Source organism: Colobus angolensis, unplaced genomic scaffold (genome assembly GCF_000951035.1).
Source record: "Colobus angolensis palliatus isolate OR3802 unplaced genomic scaffold, Cang.pa_1.0 Scaffold287, whole genome shotgun sequence".
Lineage (NCBI taxonomy): Eukaryota > Metazoa > Chordata > Mammalia > Primates > Cercopithecidae > Colobus > Colobus angolensis.
In genome coordinates this window covers 1,441,278-1,459,372 of record NW_012116121.1, presented here as the reverse complement: position 1 = coordinate 1,459,372, position 18,095 = coordinate 1,441,278, and the positions used below count along the sequence as shown (strand labels likewise).

At 45.6% G+C, this 18,095-nt stretch overlaps 1 protein-coding gene across 1 annotated transcript in view; it reads right to left on the bottom strand.

The window, feature by feature from the left end:
• Positions 1-18,095, bottom strand: part of CNDP1 (carnosine dipeptidase 1 (metallopeptidase M20 family)) — a 49,326-nt gene that overhangs the window by 7,721 nt on the left and 23,510 nt on the right. Inside the window, exons 4-8 of the mRNA XM_011948923.1 lie at positions 16,727-16,889; positions 15,444-15,532; positions 10,228-10,428; positions 6,102-6,186; positions 278-438 (exon numbers count right to left, since the gene is read on the bottom strand). Coding sequence (XP_011804313.1) covers positions 278-438; positions 6,102-6,186; positions 10,228-10,428; positions 15,444-15,532; positions 16,727-16,889 — 699 coding nt within the window. The remainder of the gene's footprint in view (positions 1-277; positions 439-6,101; positions 6,187-10,227; positions 10,429-15,443; positions 15,533-16,726; positions 16,890-18,095) is intronic.

Below are 18,095 nucleotides of genomic sequence, written 5' to 3'. Positions count from 1 at the left end.
AGGTTAATAAACAGCTTTGGAAAACATGGCTGGGAAATGGGTAACTGCTTGTAGTTAAGTGCCAGAAGCCAGTGCCCATTAGACCCCAGTGAAAAAGGACTGGTTGATCCAGCCCACAGGGAAGTGGCTGTGGACATCAAAAATCTGCCTAGGAATTCACATCTGCTTTGGATTCTAAGATATGCAGATTAGCACCAGACAATGATTTAGACAGCAGGCAAATATGATCTACTAGCCTCATACCTCTTCCAGCTTATCCATCAGTCTGTGGTCATACCTTAGTATCAAACAGAAATTTCTCAACCCGGCTGCTATTCCGGTATTCTTCCAGGTCTAGATGGATGGCTTTGTATGTATTTATTTCCTCTTCTGTAAGAGGAGCCACTTCATCATAGATTCCAGGGACCAGGATATGACCCGACGAGTCTACCAGGCTACCTACAAAACACACACAGCAAACAAAACCAGGTAGAAAGGAGTGTGCCAATGTTGTGGTCCTGGAGCCACAGACTGTGGGAGGACTCTTCAGGGCTGCAGCAGGCCTCGTGACTCTCTGGGTCCCCATGGTCAAAGCCATTGGCAGCAACTCCATCCAAGAAGTGACTGTCAGAGAAAGGAGCTGGTCACCAGGTTCATGCAGCTGGAATCAGCCCTGCCTTAGTGTTCACCTTGTCAAAGGTGAGGCTTGTCAAACCTGGGCCCACAACCAGTGAGTTCGGAGCAAGTTACCTCCATCACGTTCACGTTCTCCGCTATGCCTTTTATAAACAAACAAGGTTTGTTTTTTAGTTTTACCTCATGCTGATTTAAAAAGTAATATGTGTTCACTATAAAACATTTAAAATACATGCTGGGTGCGGTGGCTCACATCTGTACTCCCAGTACTTTTGGAAGGTCAAAGCAAGTGGATTGCTTGAGCCCAGGAGTTCCCAACCAGCCTGGGCAACATGGCGAGACCCCGTCTCTACAAAAAATACAAAAACTAGTGGGATATGGTGGCACATGCCTGTGGTCCCAGCTACTTGGGAAGCTAAGGTGGGAGGATCACTTGAGCCCAGGAAGTTGAGGGTGCAGTGAGTAATGATCACATCACTGCACTCCAGCCTGGGTGATAAAGTCAGACCCTGTTTCAAAAAAGAAATTATATGGCCGGGAGCGGTGGCTCACACCTGTAATCCCAGCACTTTGGGAGCCCGAGGCAGGCAGATCACAAGGTCAGGAGATCAAAACCATTCTAGCTAACATGGTGAAACCCCGTTTCTACTAAAAATACAAAAAGTTAGCAGGGCATTGTGGCACGCACCTGTAGTCCCAGCTACTGGGGAGGCTAAGGCAGGAGAATCACTTGAACCCAGGAGGCAGAGGTTGCACTGAGCCCAGATCACGCCACTGCACTCCTGCCTGGCGACAGGGTGAGACGCCATCTCCAAAAAAAATTTATATGTATATATATATATATTATACACACACACACACGTACATGTATACACACCTACGTACATACGTACCTGAGAAACCAAATTGTCATCTCTTCTCAACTTCTTTTTCCCTACACACACACACACACACACACACACACACACAATATTATAGTAAACACTCATTTTTAATTAAAAGCATTATACCCTTCAGGTCTACTCTATGAGATCCCATCATGACCGCAAAATCCTCTATATACACTAGTATGCTCTTCATGAAACAGTTTAGGGATCAATACAAGTGCAAAAAACCATCACTAAATATCTAGAAGAGCAGCAGATGTTGAAATTCAGTAAATGCTGCCCACTCTCTGGAGAAAGTGCTTATCAAAGGCAAAATGCAGCCAGGAAGTAGATCGATATAAATGACACAAAAATGTCTCCAGGGCAGCTCAGTGAGTCCCCACTGATAATGCAATCATGAGATCTTCTCTTGAGGGTATATGTCCCTAAATTTCTGCTGACAGTCTTCTGTGTAAGGACAGACTTGCAGAGTCGTGCTTTCTACCTCACTCTACTACACTACTGTACCTCACGAGTAAAATAATCCAAGCCTCTGTTCTTGGCATCATTTTAAATTACAACTTTATTCTCTCAGTATACAAGCAGCCTTCCCTACTGCTGGACTGGGAGAAGGAAGAGTAAGAGGATTTCCTCATTTACCTTTTCCTTCCTTCCTACCTTCTCTTTCTCTCTCTCTCTTTTTCTTTCTCTTTCCTTTCTTTCTTCCTTCCTTCCTTGTGTAAACACAAGTATCCTCTTAGCAGTTCCTTCCCTCCTTTCTCTTTCTTTCCTTCCTTTTCTTTCTTTCTTTCTCTTTCTTTCTTTCTTCTTCCTTCCTTCTTTCCTTTCCTCTCCTTTTCCTTCCTTCTTTCCTTCCTTTGTTCTTTCCCTCCCTCCCTCCCTTTCTTTCCCTTCCTTTCCTTCCTTTCTTCCTTTTCTTTCTCTCTTTCTTTCTTTCTTTCATTTTTTTGAGACAGAGCTTGCTCTGCCACCCAGGCTGGAGTGCAGTGGCATGATCATGGCCACCGTACCTGGCCTTCCTTTCCCTTTTAATTTGCTTGCAGAGAAATCTGATTAGAGAGCTGTGGAGTGCGGCTCAGTCACTTCGGCCCTGCCTGAAACACCATCACAGGGAAAGGGGAGCCATTGATGTCTGTGCTACTCAGAAATAATGCTGCTTCACAGATCCCATTTTCCATATTTCTTTGCCCTAGTTCTTTAATATTGAAAGCATCTGAATGAAAATATTATGCTTAAGAGTGTGTCCCCTCCCATCCTGTTCATCTTCCTCTTGCAATCATGACACGATGTCATTTCTGCAGTTGCCACAGCCGTCTTGGCAAGTGCAGGGAAGGCAGAAGGTGCCTTTGAAAACTGCCCACAGGAAACAGAATCCTGCGTGCCCAGCAGCCATCTTGGATTTGAACATTTTAAATAACATCATTTGGTGCTTATAAAGATGCCCTTGGTGCAATGGCCTTTTCTGTTTTATGGCTTTTAGGGAAATGCAAAGAGTAGGAAAGTGTCTGCAAAGGGAAACCACAGAAGGTTAGAGTTCGATTTGTAAACACAAGTATCCTCTTAGCAGCTTCTACGTCCCCTGCACATTAAGCCCCTTTTCAGACAGGGAACTAACTTGGTTTTGCTTTGTACCCTAGTGGAGGTCATCACGCACTAGTGTTTATTGTCTGTTCATGATCACAGAGAGACAGATAGGTTAGGAGGCTTGCACGAGGCAAGGGCTGCCCATGGATTCCCGCATCCTGACTAACGTACATGGCTGATTGTCAGCCTGCAGGAGTGGACAGAGCAGAGCCGACTCTCACTTGACATCAGGGGGCCCTGGGAGTCCAGGCATCTCCACTACAGCCCAGCCTGTCAGCAAGCAAAATTCCTGCTTGTCATCTGATAAACACTAAAGCTCAACACTACATCCTTATGTTTTTGTACAAAACATATGAAAACCACATAGAGGACACAATCCAGAAATTACTGTGCTGTGGACTGATTATTTGATTTGTATCAAAAACTAAAGAAAGTCAAACCACGTTTTTAATTTCATTCATGACCCTGAGCCGACTCTTCCTTAGCAGAGCAATGTGCATTTGCGGGGCTGAATGGAATCCTATGCCTGGCTGAAGCCACACAGCTTGAAGAGATGCCATGCAGCAGTCATGCTTGTGGGAAAAGCAAAATGTGCTGCTAAAGATTTCAGATGCAGTTCCTAGGGAAGAAAACATTCATTCTGGTAAAACAGAAATTAACCTCCACTCCCCAAAATCGTGAGTTGCGTACTATCTGATTCTTCTGGAAACCATTTAAACTCTTTAAAGGAAAATGGCTGGGTATATTCTGTCTGAATTGTCAAGCATGGGAAATATCATCCAAGAGCTATATTTCAGGAAAACTAGAAGGCCATAGAAGAATAGATAGATAGATAGATGATACATAGATAGATAGATGATAGATAGATAGATAGATAGATAGATAGATAGATAGATAGATAGATAGATAGATAGTTGATGTATGGATGGATAGATGATAGATAATGGATGGATGGATAGATGGATGGATGGATAGATAATGGATGGATGGATAGATGGATGGATGGATAGAAAGATGATAAATGGATGGATGGATGGATGGATGGATAGAAAAATGATAGATGGATAGATAATAAATGGATGGATGGATAGATAGTTGGGTGGATGGACAGATGACAGGTGGATGGATAGATAGATAATGGATGGATAGATGGATAGAGAGATGATAGATGGATAGATAATAGCTGGATGGATGGATGGATGGATGCATGGATGGATAGTTGGATGGATGGATAAAAAGATGATAGATCGATAGATAATAGACGGACGAATGGATAGCTAGATAGATGGTAGAAATATAGGTAAATTTCATTATTCACTTTGGGAGAATGAACGAGAAAGCTGTGCAACTAAAAATGATGCTGAAGACCTTAAGAAGATTCTTCCAACACCTGGGCCATTTGGGCTGATTGTACCGTGGCCTGGACTACTGAAGCCAAGGGAGTAAATGCTTTCTGGCAATTTGTCTGCTCAAAAGGGGCACATTATTAAACTTTTCTTTTTTTTTTTGCTTTTTCTATTTCTTTCTTTTTTTGATAAAGGGTCTCAATTCTGTTGCCCAGGCTGCAGTACAGTGGCACGATTATCTCAGCTCACTGCAACCTCCACCTCCCGGGCTCAAGCGATCTTCCTGCCTCAGTCCCTTAAGTAGCTGGGACTACAGGCCTACACCATCATGTCTGGCTAATTTTTGTATTTTTTGTACAGACAGGGTTTCACCATGTTGCCCAGGCTGGTCTCGAAGTCCTGAGCTCAAGCAATCCAACCACCTTGGCCTCCCAAAGTGCTGGGATTACAGGCATGAGCCACCATGCCTGGCCATGTTGTGAAATTTGCATAAAGGAGCTATACATGTCGAGTGGAGCACAGCGAGGTTTTGCAGAGTCTAAAGCATAGGTAATGTGTGAACCTCTTTTTTAAAAGAACACCAAATTATGAATATAAAATGATGATTGTCCCTGCCGGGACTGTGGAAGGAGCTCTGTAAGTGACGCCCCTGGAGTTTAAACTTCCTTAGCTTCCCTGGGAACCCACCATGGCAGCCCTGATGCCTAGAAGAGCTGTAGGTGAATTGAGCCTGGGCAAACAGCCTCCCCGAGAAAAACACACCAGCAATCCATGGGAAATCAAGGACAGCACCAGGACAATCAGGGAACTCGTCAGCGTTGCTGTGCCACTCAGGGCCACAGCAACCTTGGAAAATGAAGCCAAGTGGCGCTGATGTATTTGACACCATTTCTGGAGTCAGGCCAGGGCAGGCCATTACTCACTGAAGAACATGCTGCATTCCAGCCACCATGACAAGTGCTCTGCACACATCACCTTTGTGCATCCTAAAAGCAATACTAGGTAAATAGAAGATTGTGCCCCTTTACAAATGAGAAACCGAAGACTAGAGAACGTAAGTAACTTGCCAAGGTCACGCAGGTGGTCTGTGGCAGAGCGAGGACATACCTGGTCATCCACACACAGAACCCACATGCTACAAGGTGTGGGCTGGTCTGCGGAAGGGCCAGTCTGTCGTGAAAAACAAGATGCTCTTGAGAAAGTGGGGTAAGGGCCTCATCTGGTGTGTCGCTTAGTTCCTTTTCCTTTTGATCATCCCTTTGTTGATTTATCTTCAGTCAAAAAGTCATGCCAGGTCTACCGAAGTTGAACTTGTGGTTCAACTGGCTTGGGAATACCACACCTCATCCGGCCCGGCATTCTAAGAGCAGCAGTAAGGGAGTCAGGGTGGCCTCTCAGTCTTTTGCATCCTTTGAGTCTCTGCCCTCTTGTCCTTGAGTATGGCTGGATGTGTCACAATATCCAATAAAAGAAAACGGAGGAACTGAAGAAGAGTTTTGCAGACTTACTTAAAAGAGGAGGGAACAGTTAGCCAAGGGGAGGAAAATCTAAGCATCTACACCCTTGTTCAGAGCTGGTTCAGAAAGCAAGGAGAGGCACATAGAATCAAGTAGAAGTGTCTTTTAGTTGATCCCTGATGCTTAAAAAGTGAAACAAAATAAGGCATTACCGAGAAGAGCAACCAAATCAGCCATTGGCTCATGAAGGATGCCACCAAAGGTTCCCGAGTGAAAATCCTGGTCTCTGCATTTCACCTGTAGAGTAGATAAAAGGCAAGAGATATACTTCCTGCCTTGGTTGCTTTAGTGGAAGCATTTCACGTGGTGAAATACTTATCTGCATGTGTCCCTCAGAACTCAGGCAGGCGACCTCCAGACCTGACTTCACTTTCCGTGTTTCTCAGTCATGGGTACTGGAATTCCTACCTGCTGTCCATTGCTTCATTCCCACCATCTCCTGAATACCCTGAAGCTGACTCATTCCCCAGCTTTTCCACCAACTTTATTCTAGCCAAGATCACGAGGCTCTCCTTGGCCAAATAATTGACGTTTACATAGCTGTCTTCCTTTTGGTTTCATCCAATATTGTTGATCACTCCTCTTTCTGGAAAAATTCTCTTCCCTTGGTTTCTGAGAAGCTTTCTTCTCTTTCTTTTTTTCTTGCCTGCAGGACAATTCTATTGATATCTCCTGTAATAACATCTTTTCTTCCTCCCACCTCTAAAGCTTAATACTTGGCTCATCCTTCCTCTACATGGGCTTCAAGAGCTCACAGGATAGCGTTTATGTATACAGCACCCTTGACATAAGAGTGACTCTGTCTTAGAAAAAGACTCCATCTTACATTTCCTAAGGCACTTTGCCAACAGGGACTAGGTGTTCTGCCTGATCAATAAAGACTGCATCCAGCTGGATAAGGATATAACCAAACACGTTCTTCCACTATTGGTTCTCATCAGAGGACTTGGCAGTCATAAAACGACCAGGATGTCAGCAGTTCAAAACTTAACAGACACGGTCCTGCTGTCACTTGTGCTAAGAACCCAGCATCTGCCACCAAAGGCTCTGCCCAAATCAAAGGCTCTTCCTTACAAGACCACTGGACCACCTGGGCCAGGCCAGGATTTCTTTTTGTCTATGTCACACTCCCTGGACTGGTTCATTAACCTGTTTTCCTATCCCTTTTCTTTTCTTTTCTTTTTTAAAATTATTTATTATAATTATTTTTGAGACAGAATCTTGTTCTGTGACCCAGGCAGGAGTGCAGTGACACGATTTCAGCTCATGCAACCTCCGCCTCCCAGCTTCAAGTGATTCTTCTGCCTCAGCCTCCCGAGTAGGTGGGACTACAGGTGCACGCCACCATGCCCAGTTAATTTTTTTGTTTTTTTTTAGTAGAGACAGGGTTTCACCATGTTGGGCAGGCTGGTCTTGAACTGCTGACCTCAGATGATCCACCTTCCTCAGCCTCGCAAAGTGCTAGGATTACAGGCGTGAGCCACTGTGCCCAGCTCCTTCTCTCTTGATGGTAAATGTTACTTTGTTTGTTATGGAACGTTCAGTCTATAACATTCACATATTGGCTAGGTATAGCACGATGTATGCTTTACAATATCGACTGCCTTGTGGAGTAGCTTGAGCCTGTGTGCCTACAGCTCTGACTCCTGAGTGAATGGGAGGCACTAAGGAGAATTGCCTCCTTGGAAACTGCATGGAGCCCGTGGCTTTTATTATTGAGATAGCATCAGTAAAAGCCTGACATTGTGGAAAGACACAAACATGTGTGGACCTGGTTATCTCTGACCATGCGGTGCTCATGATAATTTAGGGCAGGGATACTATTAACACCTCCATGCCCTTAAATATTCATCCCTGGAGGTCTGACCTTCTACGTAAACACCAGACCTAAAACTCTGGGGTGCTTACAGCGCATTCCACTTGAGCATGCTTCCAGTTTCTGAAACTCAGGAGATCTAGACCTGAACTCAACCACTTCTGCAATTACTTCCTACCAGCATGATTTCTCCTATGTACGCCATATCCAATCAATTACCAATTTCTACAGGTTGGGCTTTTTTGAAGTTGATTCTTCAGTTCATTCCCTCCCATCCTTCCGGCCCAGCTGATCTTTACGGTGTTCCACTCCATCTTCAATGTAGTACCAGAGCAATCTTTGGTTTATTCACTTTAGCATTAAGACTTTCAGTTCACTAGGCAATAACGCTAGCTAAATTACTCTGGAGTATGGACGGTCTTACTTTGAAACCTTGAGCTGGCTGTCTCACATCCTGATGACAGCTCCCCTCCTCCTCTCTTGTAACTTTGCTACCACCTGCTCTCGGTCTTCAAGACATCAGTCCCTTGACCCTTCCAAGATGTTCCACATTGCCCTCCTGCCTTTGTTTTTTCCCCTGAATACCACCATTGATCACCTCAGCCCCTCTGCTCAACACCTTGACGAGCTCTTCCTTACTTTCTCCACCACAACCCTCTGGAGTAACCTCAACCCCAGGGCCAGTCTGCCCCTCTGAGGCCTTCTCTGTCCCTGGCCACTGAGCATGCTGCAGAAACCATCAATTTGCATGGATAGATGACTCCAGACCTTAACATTGCCTGGCCCTTCTTCATCCTCCCATCCCTTCTCTTCCCCCCGTCTCAAAGTGACCACTTCAAGCCATCACTTCACTGCAGATACACTCACTTCCTGCTAAACAGAAAAAACTTGAGGCTAAGAGGGAAGACACTCTAGGACTTGGAGCTCTCTACTTACCCAAGGCCCTCACAAAAGAGGTTACTTTCCTCCCCTGGGTCTGGAGCTTGCCCCCTCCCGCCTCCTCAGAGCCTTTGTTCTCAAAAATCCTCCCCCTCCCTCCCAGGTCTCCAACTGCTCCCTCTGTCTATTGCCTCCCAAGGACTTCCTCCAGCCATTATCCCAGCTCTGTCCCACTTTTCACAGCCATGTTTCCTGAAAGCGGGTTCTAGAAGACAGTCCCTGCTTCCTGTTTCCTCTGTCACTCCCATATCTCTTTAGTATCTGTATCTCACTAGAAGTAAACTTCCTGAGGGCAGAGACTATTTTATTCAGTCCTGTACCCCTGGGACTCAGCATCCTCCTATCTGACAAATAGAAGGCACTCACTGTTTTTCAAATGCATAGCCATGTGTTTCCGTGTATGTGCTCACATCTGAATCTCAAAACTGCCTAAGGATTGGATAGAGCATGGATTATCAGCCTACACATTGCTATATGAGAAAACAGACTGAAATGATGAAATAATTAGCTATTTACCCAGGAGGGATTTTCTTTTTTTTTTTTTTTTTTTGAGACGGAGTCTCGCTCTGTCATCCAGGCTGGAGCTCAGTGGTGCGATCTCGGCTCAGTGCAAGCTCCGCCTCCCGGGTTCCCGCCATTCTCCTGCCTCAGCCTCCCGGAGTAGCTGGGACTACAGACGCCCACCACCTCGCCTGGCTAGTTTTTTTGTATTTTTTTAGTAGAGACGGGGTTTCACCGTGTTAGCCAGGATGGTCTCGATCTCCTGACCTCGTGATCCGCCCGTCTCAGCCTCCCAAAGTGCTGGGATTACAGGCTTGAGCCACCGCGCCTGGCCCCGGGAGGGATTTTCTAAGTCTTATGCATTATCACAGGTTGCCTGTATTACTAGAAAAAGAGAAAAGGGGAAGGAAACTGACTATGCGTCAAACCTGAACTAAAGGCTGCACGTAATGACACAGCATCCTGGGAGGGGGCGTTATTGTGCCATCTTTCAAGGTGGGAAACCAAGGCTTAAGGTGAAGCCACCTGCATGAGGCTGGGCATGGTAGAAGCTAGGATTCAGATACTGGCCTCGGGCGACACCAATACTCCTTCTCCTTCCCTGTAACCACAGCACTTAGATTTCCTGCCACTGCGGCCAGCAGGCCCACGCCAGGAGCAGGACACAGTACAGTTGCCCCTGCATTGATCAGGCAGTCTGCTTACCTCCCTGTGGCTGCCATACCTGCCTGCAAATCCCATGGCCAGAGTTTCCAAGCTTTGCTTTGTGAGTCACAAACCCCTGCAAATCCCCTCTCCAGAACAAGGTACATAGCCACGTCCATTCCAAGTGTCGGGGGTTCATGACCTCCCCAAACCCTAAGACCTCTGCACCCACCCCACCTCCCCTGAGGCTGTGTCCCAAGTAAGGCCTCTGCCCTCAGGAAAGCTTTCTTTCTTCCTCTGCAAGATCCCAGAATGGATTGGTGCTCCCATTCACAAACCCCACAGGCCTCCATCCATGCACTGCTCTCTGTGGATACCTCCACCGTGAAGTAGCTATTCCCCCGGGTTCCGTAAGTGATTGCTGGCTTCCTTTGGCTGATCCACAGGTTATCTGAAATTACGATGTAGTCCACACCAGAGAAGAATCGGTTCTTTTCTTTTTCCACAAGTTCCTCCAGGGCAACAGAGCCAGCCTCTTCCATCCCCTCAATGATGAATTTGATATTCACAGGAAGATCCTAAGTAACAACAGAAGAAAAAAATTGCACAAGTTGCCTGATGTGGTTTGGCTGTGTCTCCACCAAGTCTCAACTTGAATTGTATCTCCCAGAATTCCCACATGTTGTGGAGGGACTCAGGGGGAGGTAATTGAATCATAGCGGCCAGTCTTTCCTGTGCTATTCTCGTGATAGTGAGTAAGTCTCACGAGATCTGATGGGTTTATCAGGGGTTTGCTTCTTCCTCATTTTCTCTTGCTGCCACCCTGTAAGAAGCCCCTTTTGCCTCCCACCATGATTCTGAGGCCTCCCCATCCATGTGGAACTGTGAGTCCAATTAAACCTCTTTTTCTTCCCAGTCTTGGGAATGTCTTTATCAACAGCACGAAAATGGACTAATACAGTAAATTGGTACCAGTAGAGTGGGTTGTTGCTGAAAAGATACCCAAAAATGTGGAAGTGACCTTGGAACTGGGTAACAGGCAGATATTGGAACAGTTTGAAGGGCTCAGAAGAAGACACAAAAATGTGGAAAGTTTGGAACTTCTTAGAGACTTACTGAATGACTTTGCCCAAAATGCTGATAGCAATATGGGCAATAAAATCCAGGCTGAGGTGGCCTCAGGTAGAGATGTGGAAATTTTCTGGAACTGGACAAAGAGACTCCTGACATTTTGCCCCTACCCTAGAGATTTGTGGAACTTTGAACTTGAGAGAGATGATTTAGGGTATCTGGTAGAAGAAATTTCAAAGCAGTAAAGCATTCAAGAGGTGACTTAGGTATGGTTAAAAGGATTCAGTCTTTAAAGGGAAACAGACCTTAAAAGTTCAGAAAATTTGCAGCCTGACTGTGATAGAAAAGAAAAACCCATTTTCCGGGGAGAAATTCAAGCCGGCTACAGAAATTTGCATAAGTAGTAAGGAGATTAATGTTAATCCCCAAGACCATTGGGAAAATGTCTCCAGACCATGTCAGAGACCATCACAGGCCTGGAGGTCCAGGAGGAGAAAATGGTTTCATGGGCCAGGCCCAGGGTCCATGTACTGTGTGCAGCCTAGAGACTTGGTGCCCTGTGTGCCAGCTTCCCCAGCTGTAGCTAAAAGGGGCCAATGTACAGCTTGGGCTGTGGCTTCAGAGGGTGGAAGCCCCAAGCCCTGGCAGCTTCAGTGTGGTGTTGAGCCTGCGGGTGCACAGAAGTCAAGAATTGAGGATTGGGAACCTCTAACTAGATTTCAGAAAATGTATGGAAATGCCTGGATGCCCAGGCAAAAGTTTGCTGCAGAGGTGGGGCCCTCATGGAGAGCCTCTGCTAGGGCAGTGTGGAAGGGAAATGTGGCACTGGAGCCCCCACATGAAGTCCCTAGTGGGGCACTGCCAAGTGGAGCTGTGAGAAGAGGGCCACTGTCCTCCAGACCCCAGAATTGTACATCCACTGACAGCTTGAACTGTGCACCTGGAAAAGCTGCAGATACTCAATGCCAGCCCATGAAAGCAGATGGGAGGGAGGCTGTACCCTGCAAAGTCACAGGGGCAGAGCTGCCCAAGACCATGGGAACTCACCTCTAGCATCAGTGTAACCTGGACATGCGACCTGAATTCAAAGGAGATCATTTTGGAGATTTAAAGTTTGACCCCTGGATTTCAGACTTGCATGGACTCTGTAACCCCTTTGTTTTGGCCAATTTCTCCCATTTGGAACAGCTATATTTACCCAACACCTATACTCACATTGTATCTAGGAAGTAACTAGCTGGCTTTTGATTTTACAGGCTCATAGGTGGAAGGGACTTGCCTTGTCTCAGATGAGACTTTGGACTGTGGACTTTCAGGTTAATGCTGAAATGAGTTAAGACTTTGGGGGACTATTTGGAAGTCATGGCTGGTTTTGAAATGTGAGGACATGAGATTTGGAGGGGCCAGGGGTGGAATGATATGGTTTGGCTGTGTTTCCACCATATCTCAACTTGAATTGTAGCTCCCAGAATTCCTATATGTTGTGGGAGGGACCCATGGGGAGGTAACTGAATCATGGGGGCAGGTCTTTCTTGTGCTATTCGCGTGACAGTGAATAAGTCTCACAAGATCTAATGGGTTTATCAGGCATTTCAGGTTTTGCTTCTTCCTCATTTTCTCTTGCTGCCGCCATGTAAGAAATGACTTTCACCTCCCACCACGATTCTGAGGCCTCCCCAGCCATGTGGAACTGTAAGTCCAATTAAACTTTCCCACTCTCAGGTATGTCTTTATCAGCAGCATGAAAACAGACTAATACATTGCCCATTCACCTTTGAAGATGCACTGTTTGTTTGCATATAACATAAACACATGAAATTATTATTTACATTCAATGTATGAATGTGCATTCCCCACAGTTCCGTTACAGCAATGGAGTCATTAACTATGGTTGTGAAGGAGAATTCAAGGTAACGCCTGGTGCGTGCCCTCCAACATGTCCTGCCAATTTAATGCTATGATCAAGAATTGGGGAAAGGAGCATTTACAGAAAAGCACATTCTATACCACAGAGCTTCCCTGTGTGGCTGCAGAGGGAGGCATTTTTCTCCTTCTCCCCAAAAGGAATTTTTCAAGAAAGGTTAGGCAATTACAAATCACTTTTCTGTCCTCATAATTCTGAACATGAAAAAGGAGAAATTTCTCCTTTGAAAGATTGTTAAGCCTCGGGTTAATTTTTACTTCAAGTATCTGTTATTTTTCAGCTGTGATTTCAATCTGCCTTTTAACTTATTCAAAGGCTTTGATCTTGCAGCAAAATGGAACTTGAGGTTTTTTTTAGTTAATATTAGGGCATGGAATAGCTCCTTTAAAATTTTTACAACATGCTTCTTCCCCCATTTGGTTTTGATCTTTTTGTATCTTTATAATTTATAACTTCATATCTTTGAGAACCACATTAAGAGGAGAGGTCAAAGTCTTTTCCTAGAGCACAAGATGCATGCAGAACTCTAAAAGTGATTATATGCAGATAAACAACATGCACACACTATAATCAGCTCTAATAAGTGGGCTTGACTCACCACAGATTAACAAATGCAACATGAGCACAGGATTTGTATGAGAAAATAATAAGTTACGTAGTAATTAAAATGAGAAAATTAGAAAATCAGTCATTCAGTTGGAGAAGAGCTTTTGGGGGATAGTGATTTGTTCATGTTTCCCTTGTGTTTCTGTATGTCTTAGAAAGTCCATCTGAAGTTCTGAAATCTTAATATCTGAAGGTTCTGTGTGAACACTGAACTAGCAAACAATTGCTGAAGAGTAGTTGGAAATCCTAAGAATTTTCTGGCAAGTCACTTTTAATAAAATACAAACCCATAGCACTCAGCATGGCAGGCCGCATGCATTAGCAGCTGGGTTTGCCAAGCCTCCCCTTGGGAGCTCACTGCTCTACCTGTGAAATAGGGATATTAGTACTCACTCTGCCTCCTAGAAAATAACCCAGGGAGGGAATGTGTCCTAAGAGCTCTGTAGGCAAGGCGGGCAGAGGAGAAGAAGGGAGGGAGGGAGGAAGAAGAGGACACTCTTGAAGGACCCCACACACCACCCCCAGTGCAGGTATTTCTTCACTGAATCCCTGCAAGCCTGTGAGGTAGAAACTGCCATTCCCACTTTGATCACAGACGAGGAGAGTGAGGCTCAGAGATGAACTGACGTGTCCAGGGCAGTGAATATTTCTTCTGTTTTCTTTGTGATTGTGTAATTTTCAGAGCTGAAATTTATAAAGCAAAACAGATTTTGGCTTTTTTATCGGAACAATCTTATAAATATTGCTATCCCTTAGAAGGAGAGAGAGAGAGGAAGAAAGAGAAAGAGAGGGAGAGAGAAAGAAAGGAGAGAAGGAAAAACAGGGAGGGAGACAGAGAAAGAAACCAAAGCCACATGGAATGTCAGGGCACAGCTGGTGTGAGCTTCATGGATAAGACACCTTTGCAGTGGTCAGCAGGACGCCGCCGAGACCTGTGCTGATTTCCTGAGCGTGTCTTCTGTGAGATTCAGGAGTGGAGTCAGAGTACTTAAGTCCCTCCATCTGCTTATGTCTCAGGAGAAAATCAACTTCTGAGAGGGAAGCCCCCGGCACCTAATGAAATAACCTTCAGGAAAAGACACCCCAGAAGCCCGGGTCTTCTCTGCAGGACAGGGTGCCAGGGAGGCCCCTCAGCCCTCAGGGCCTTGCAGCCTTGGACGGGGGAGATGGAACCATATCCCAAGGTTGACCGGATTCTGTTCCACAGAACAGAACCCGAGGCCCAGAGAGTTCAAGTCACTTGCCTAAGTTCACACAGCCAGATCCAGTCCTCTGCTGGCGTCTAAGTACATTCGCTAGGAGGGGGAGAAGAGTGGCTTGAGATAAAACCATCCTTGTGTGGAAACATGAGATAGTTAAAGGTACAAACCTGGGTCCTCTGGAGGCCGGAAAGAGGGGTCCCACCTCCTCAAATCTGTACCCCTGCCTCTGCTCCAGAGCCCTTATTTGGACATCTAAAGAGAACCACTGTGCTCTCAGGGAAGAGATCCAAGGATTCCTGCGGAATGTCATGGAGATTCCTATCTTGATCATTTGCAAAGTAGCCGATACATTTTAAAAATGTGTGTTTGTCTCTGCTAACAAATAAATCATACTTTGTGATAAGAAGAAAAAGAAGATTAAAAGAGACAAGATAAGATAAAATAAGGATTAAACAAAAAAGGACAAGTCCCGTCAGATAGCAGCTTGGCCACAGGCTTGTTGTGTCTCTGGCTGTGTCTTGTTTTTTAACATGGTTAAAAGTGCAGGCTGGAATCCATCCTCAAAGTATCAGCCTTGCCACCAGCTGTACTGCTCTGGGTAAGTTCTCTGACCTTCCCAAGCCTTACTGTCCTTATCTGTAAAATGGATACAATTGTCGCACACACCTCCAAAGATTGTTGGAGTGAATAAGTGACCTAAGGCAGTTTGCTCAGAACACAGCAAACAACTCAAAGTAAGTTGTAGTTACCATCCTCCTCCTCCTCCCTCCTGGACACCGCTGTCACCTACTTGCTCCAGGGCTCTGAAGGCGCTCACAGCATTGATCCAAGCCAAGACAGGGCCTTTGTTGTCGGTTGCTCCTCGTCCATAAAGTTTCCCTTTACAAAGGGAAGAAGAATGTTCAGAGAAGTGTGGACACCTCTGCCACGTGAGTTAAAAACCAATGTTGTTTCATGGGTACTAATGTTAACAGTACTTTCTATAATAACATTCCAGGCACAAATCTTGCTATGACATTGCAAAGTATGATTTCTTATGTACAAATAAGACTGTACACAAGAGATCCTTGGATCTCTTCCCTGACAAATAGTACCATCGTCAGCTAGTCAGATAAGACAAGTAAATCTGCAATAGACAGATCCTGCTGTCCTTAACAATAATTAGCTATTTTATCCAAGTTCACTGAAGAGACCCACCGGGGATTTGCTGCAGAGTGCCATGCGGCGTAGCCTCTCATTTTGGGATTTTACAATTAGTGGAAGAATGAAAAAAATATGTGCGTATATCTCTATTCACCTTTCTTCTTTTTCTTTATAAAATGCGAATGACATTTGATCCTGTTCAAAAGGAAAGTGCGTGGCCTACACAACTGTTTTCCTCACAACTCAAGAACCTCCATCCAGGGGCACAAAAGTGTGTTGTTCTTTTCACAAATGAAAGAAAACCGGCCTCAGGGAACCAATCAGTAGGCTATAAGAGCCGCCTCTCTATGCATTCTTTTTTTTTTTTTCAGATGGAGTCTCACTCCATCATCCAGGCAGAATGGAGTGCAATGGTGCCGTCTCAGCTCACTGCAACCTCCGCCTCCCAGGTTCAAGTGATTCTCCTGCCTCAGCCTCCTAAGTAACTGGGATTACAAGCATGTGCCAGCATGCCAGGCTTTTTTTTTTTTTTTTCCCAGACAGAGTCTCGCTCTGTCATCCAGGCTAGAGTGTAATGGTGTGATCTCAGCTTACTGCAACCTCCACCTCCCAGGTTCAAGCAATTCTGCCTTGGTTTCCCAAGTAGCTGTGATTACAGGCGCCCACCACCATGCCCAGCTATTTTTTCGTATTTTTAGTAGAGATGGGGTTTTGCCATGGTGGCCAGGCTGGTCTTGAACTCCTGACCTCAAGTGATCCAACCACCTTGGCTTCCCAGAGTGCTGGGATTACAGGCATGAGCCACCGCACCGGACCTATGCATTCTTAATGACAGGGAGAGACCCAAAACCCAGGGAGAGAGCCACATCTTCACCCCTTCAATCTTGCAAGCACAGCAGCTCCGCACTGTAGCCCGGGCGCCTCACTGACCATCCACCTCCGTCAGCACGTAGGGGTCCATGAGCCACCCATCGCCCTGGTCGGCAGGCTGCACGTCTAAGTGGCCGTAGAAGCACACGGTGCCTTTCGTGGGATCGTTCCCCAGTTCGGCCAGGATGACGGGAGGTATTGGAAGACTCTGACCATCGGGCAGCTGCAAAATGATCAGGAATCACATTTTTTAAAATGCTGCGTTGTTCTTCCAGAAAATTCAAAGACATGATATTGGGAGTCCTGGCCAGGCTATCCCTGGGTCCTTGGAGAGCCCATGTCATTTTTCTGAGCATCAGTTTCTCCATCTCTAAAATGAGTCCCATGAAACACTTTTTTTTCTTTTGGAGACAGGTCTCAGTCCCGGCGCCCAGGCTGGAGTGCAGTGGCGCACTCACAGGCTTATGTGATTCTCCTACCTCCGCCTCCTCATAGTAGCTGAGACTCCAGACGTGTGCCACCAAGTCTGGCTACCTTTTTGTATTTTTGTTAGAGACAGGTTTTGCCATGTTGCCCAGGCTGGTCTCAAACCCTCAGGCTCAAGTAATCCGCTCGCCTTAGCCTCCCAAAGTGCTAGGATTTCAAGTGTGAGACACTGCACCCAGCCAAGACACTTTTAATTAAGATATAAAACCTAATTAAAAGCAAAGTGCTTCTTTAGATCCACATTGACAATTAGCATCATTAGCTGAATGTGCTCTTCAGTAAGAATGCAGATGGGCCGGGAACGGTGGCTCATGCCTGTAATCCCAGCACTTTGGGAGGCCAAGGCAGGCAGATCATGAGGTCAGGAGTTGAAGACCAGCCTGGCCAACATGGTGAAACCCTGTCTCTAATAAAAATACAAAAATTAGCTGGGCGTAGTGGTGCACACCTGAAATCCCAGCTACTTGGGAGGCTGAGGCAAGAGAATTGCTTGAACCGGGACTTTGGAGGTGGAACTTGCAGTGAGCTGAGATCGCACCACTGCACTCCAGCCTGGGCTACAGAGCAAGACTCTGTCTCAAAAAAAAAAAAAAAAAAAAAAAGAATGCAAATGACAACTGGCTTAAATTAGGTGGCTTAAATTAAGTGGACAAATTCTAGAAAATGTGGACGATCCCAAGGTTCCTCAGTGCTAAAATAAGCACAGCAGGTGCTTAGATTTAAGACATTCATGATAGAGTAGAGTTCTAAGAGATGGTTCTGATGAAAAAAACACAGCTCCAGATACAATGCCTTTGAGAAAGATGCACATGAATTTAAAGAAAAGGACAATTTCCTTTTCCTTAAAGAAGAAATTGGAACCTTGTGTCCAGGAAGTGAAGAGTACAAGGGGGTCCTTTCCATAATAAAGCGACCTTCACTTGTCATCTGCACTGGCTTCTAA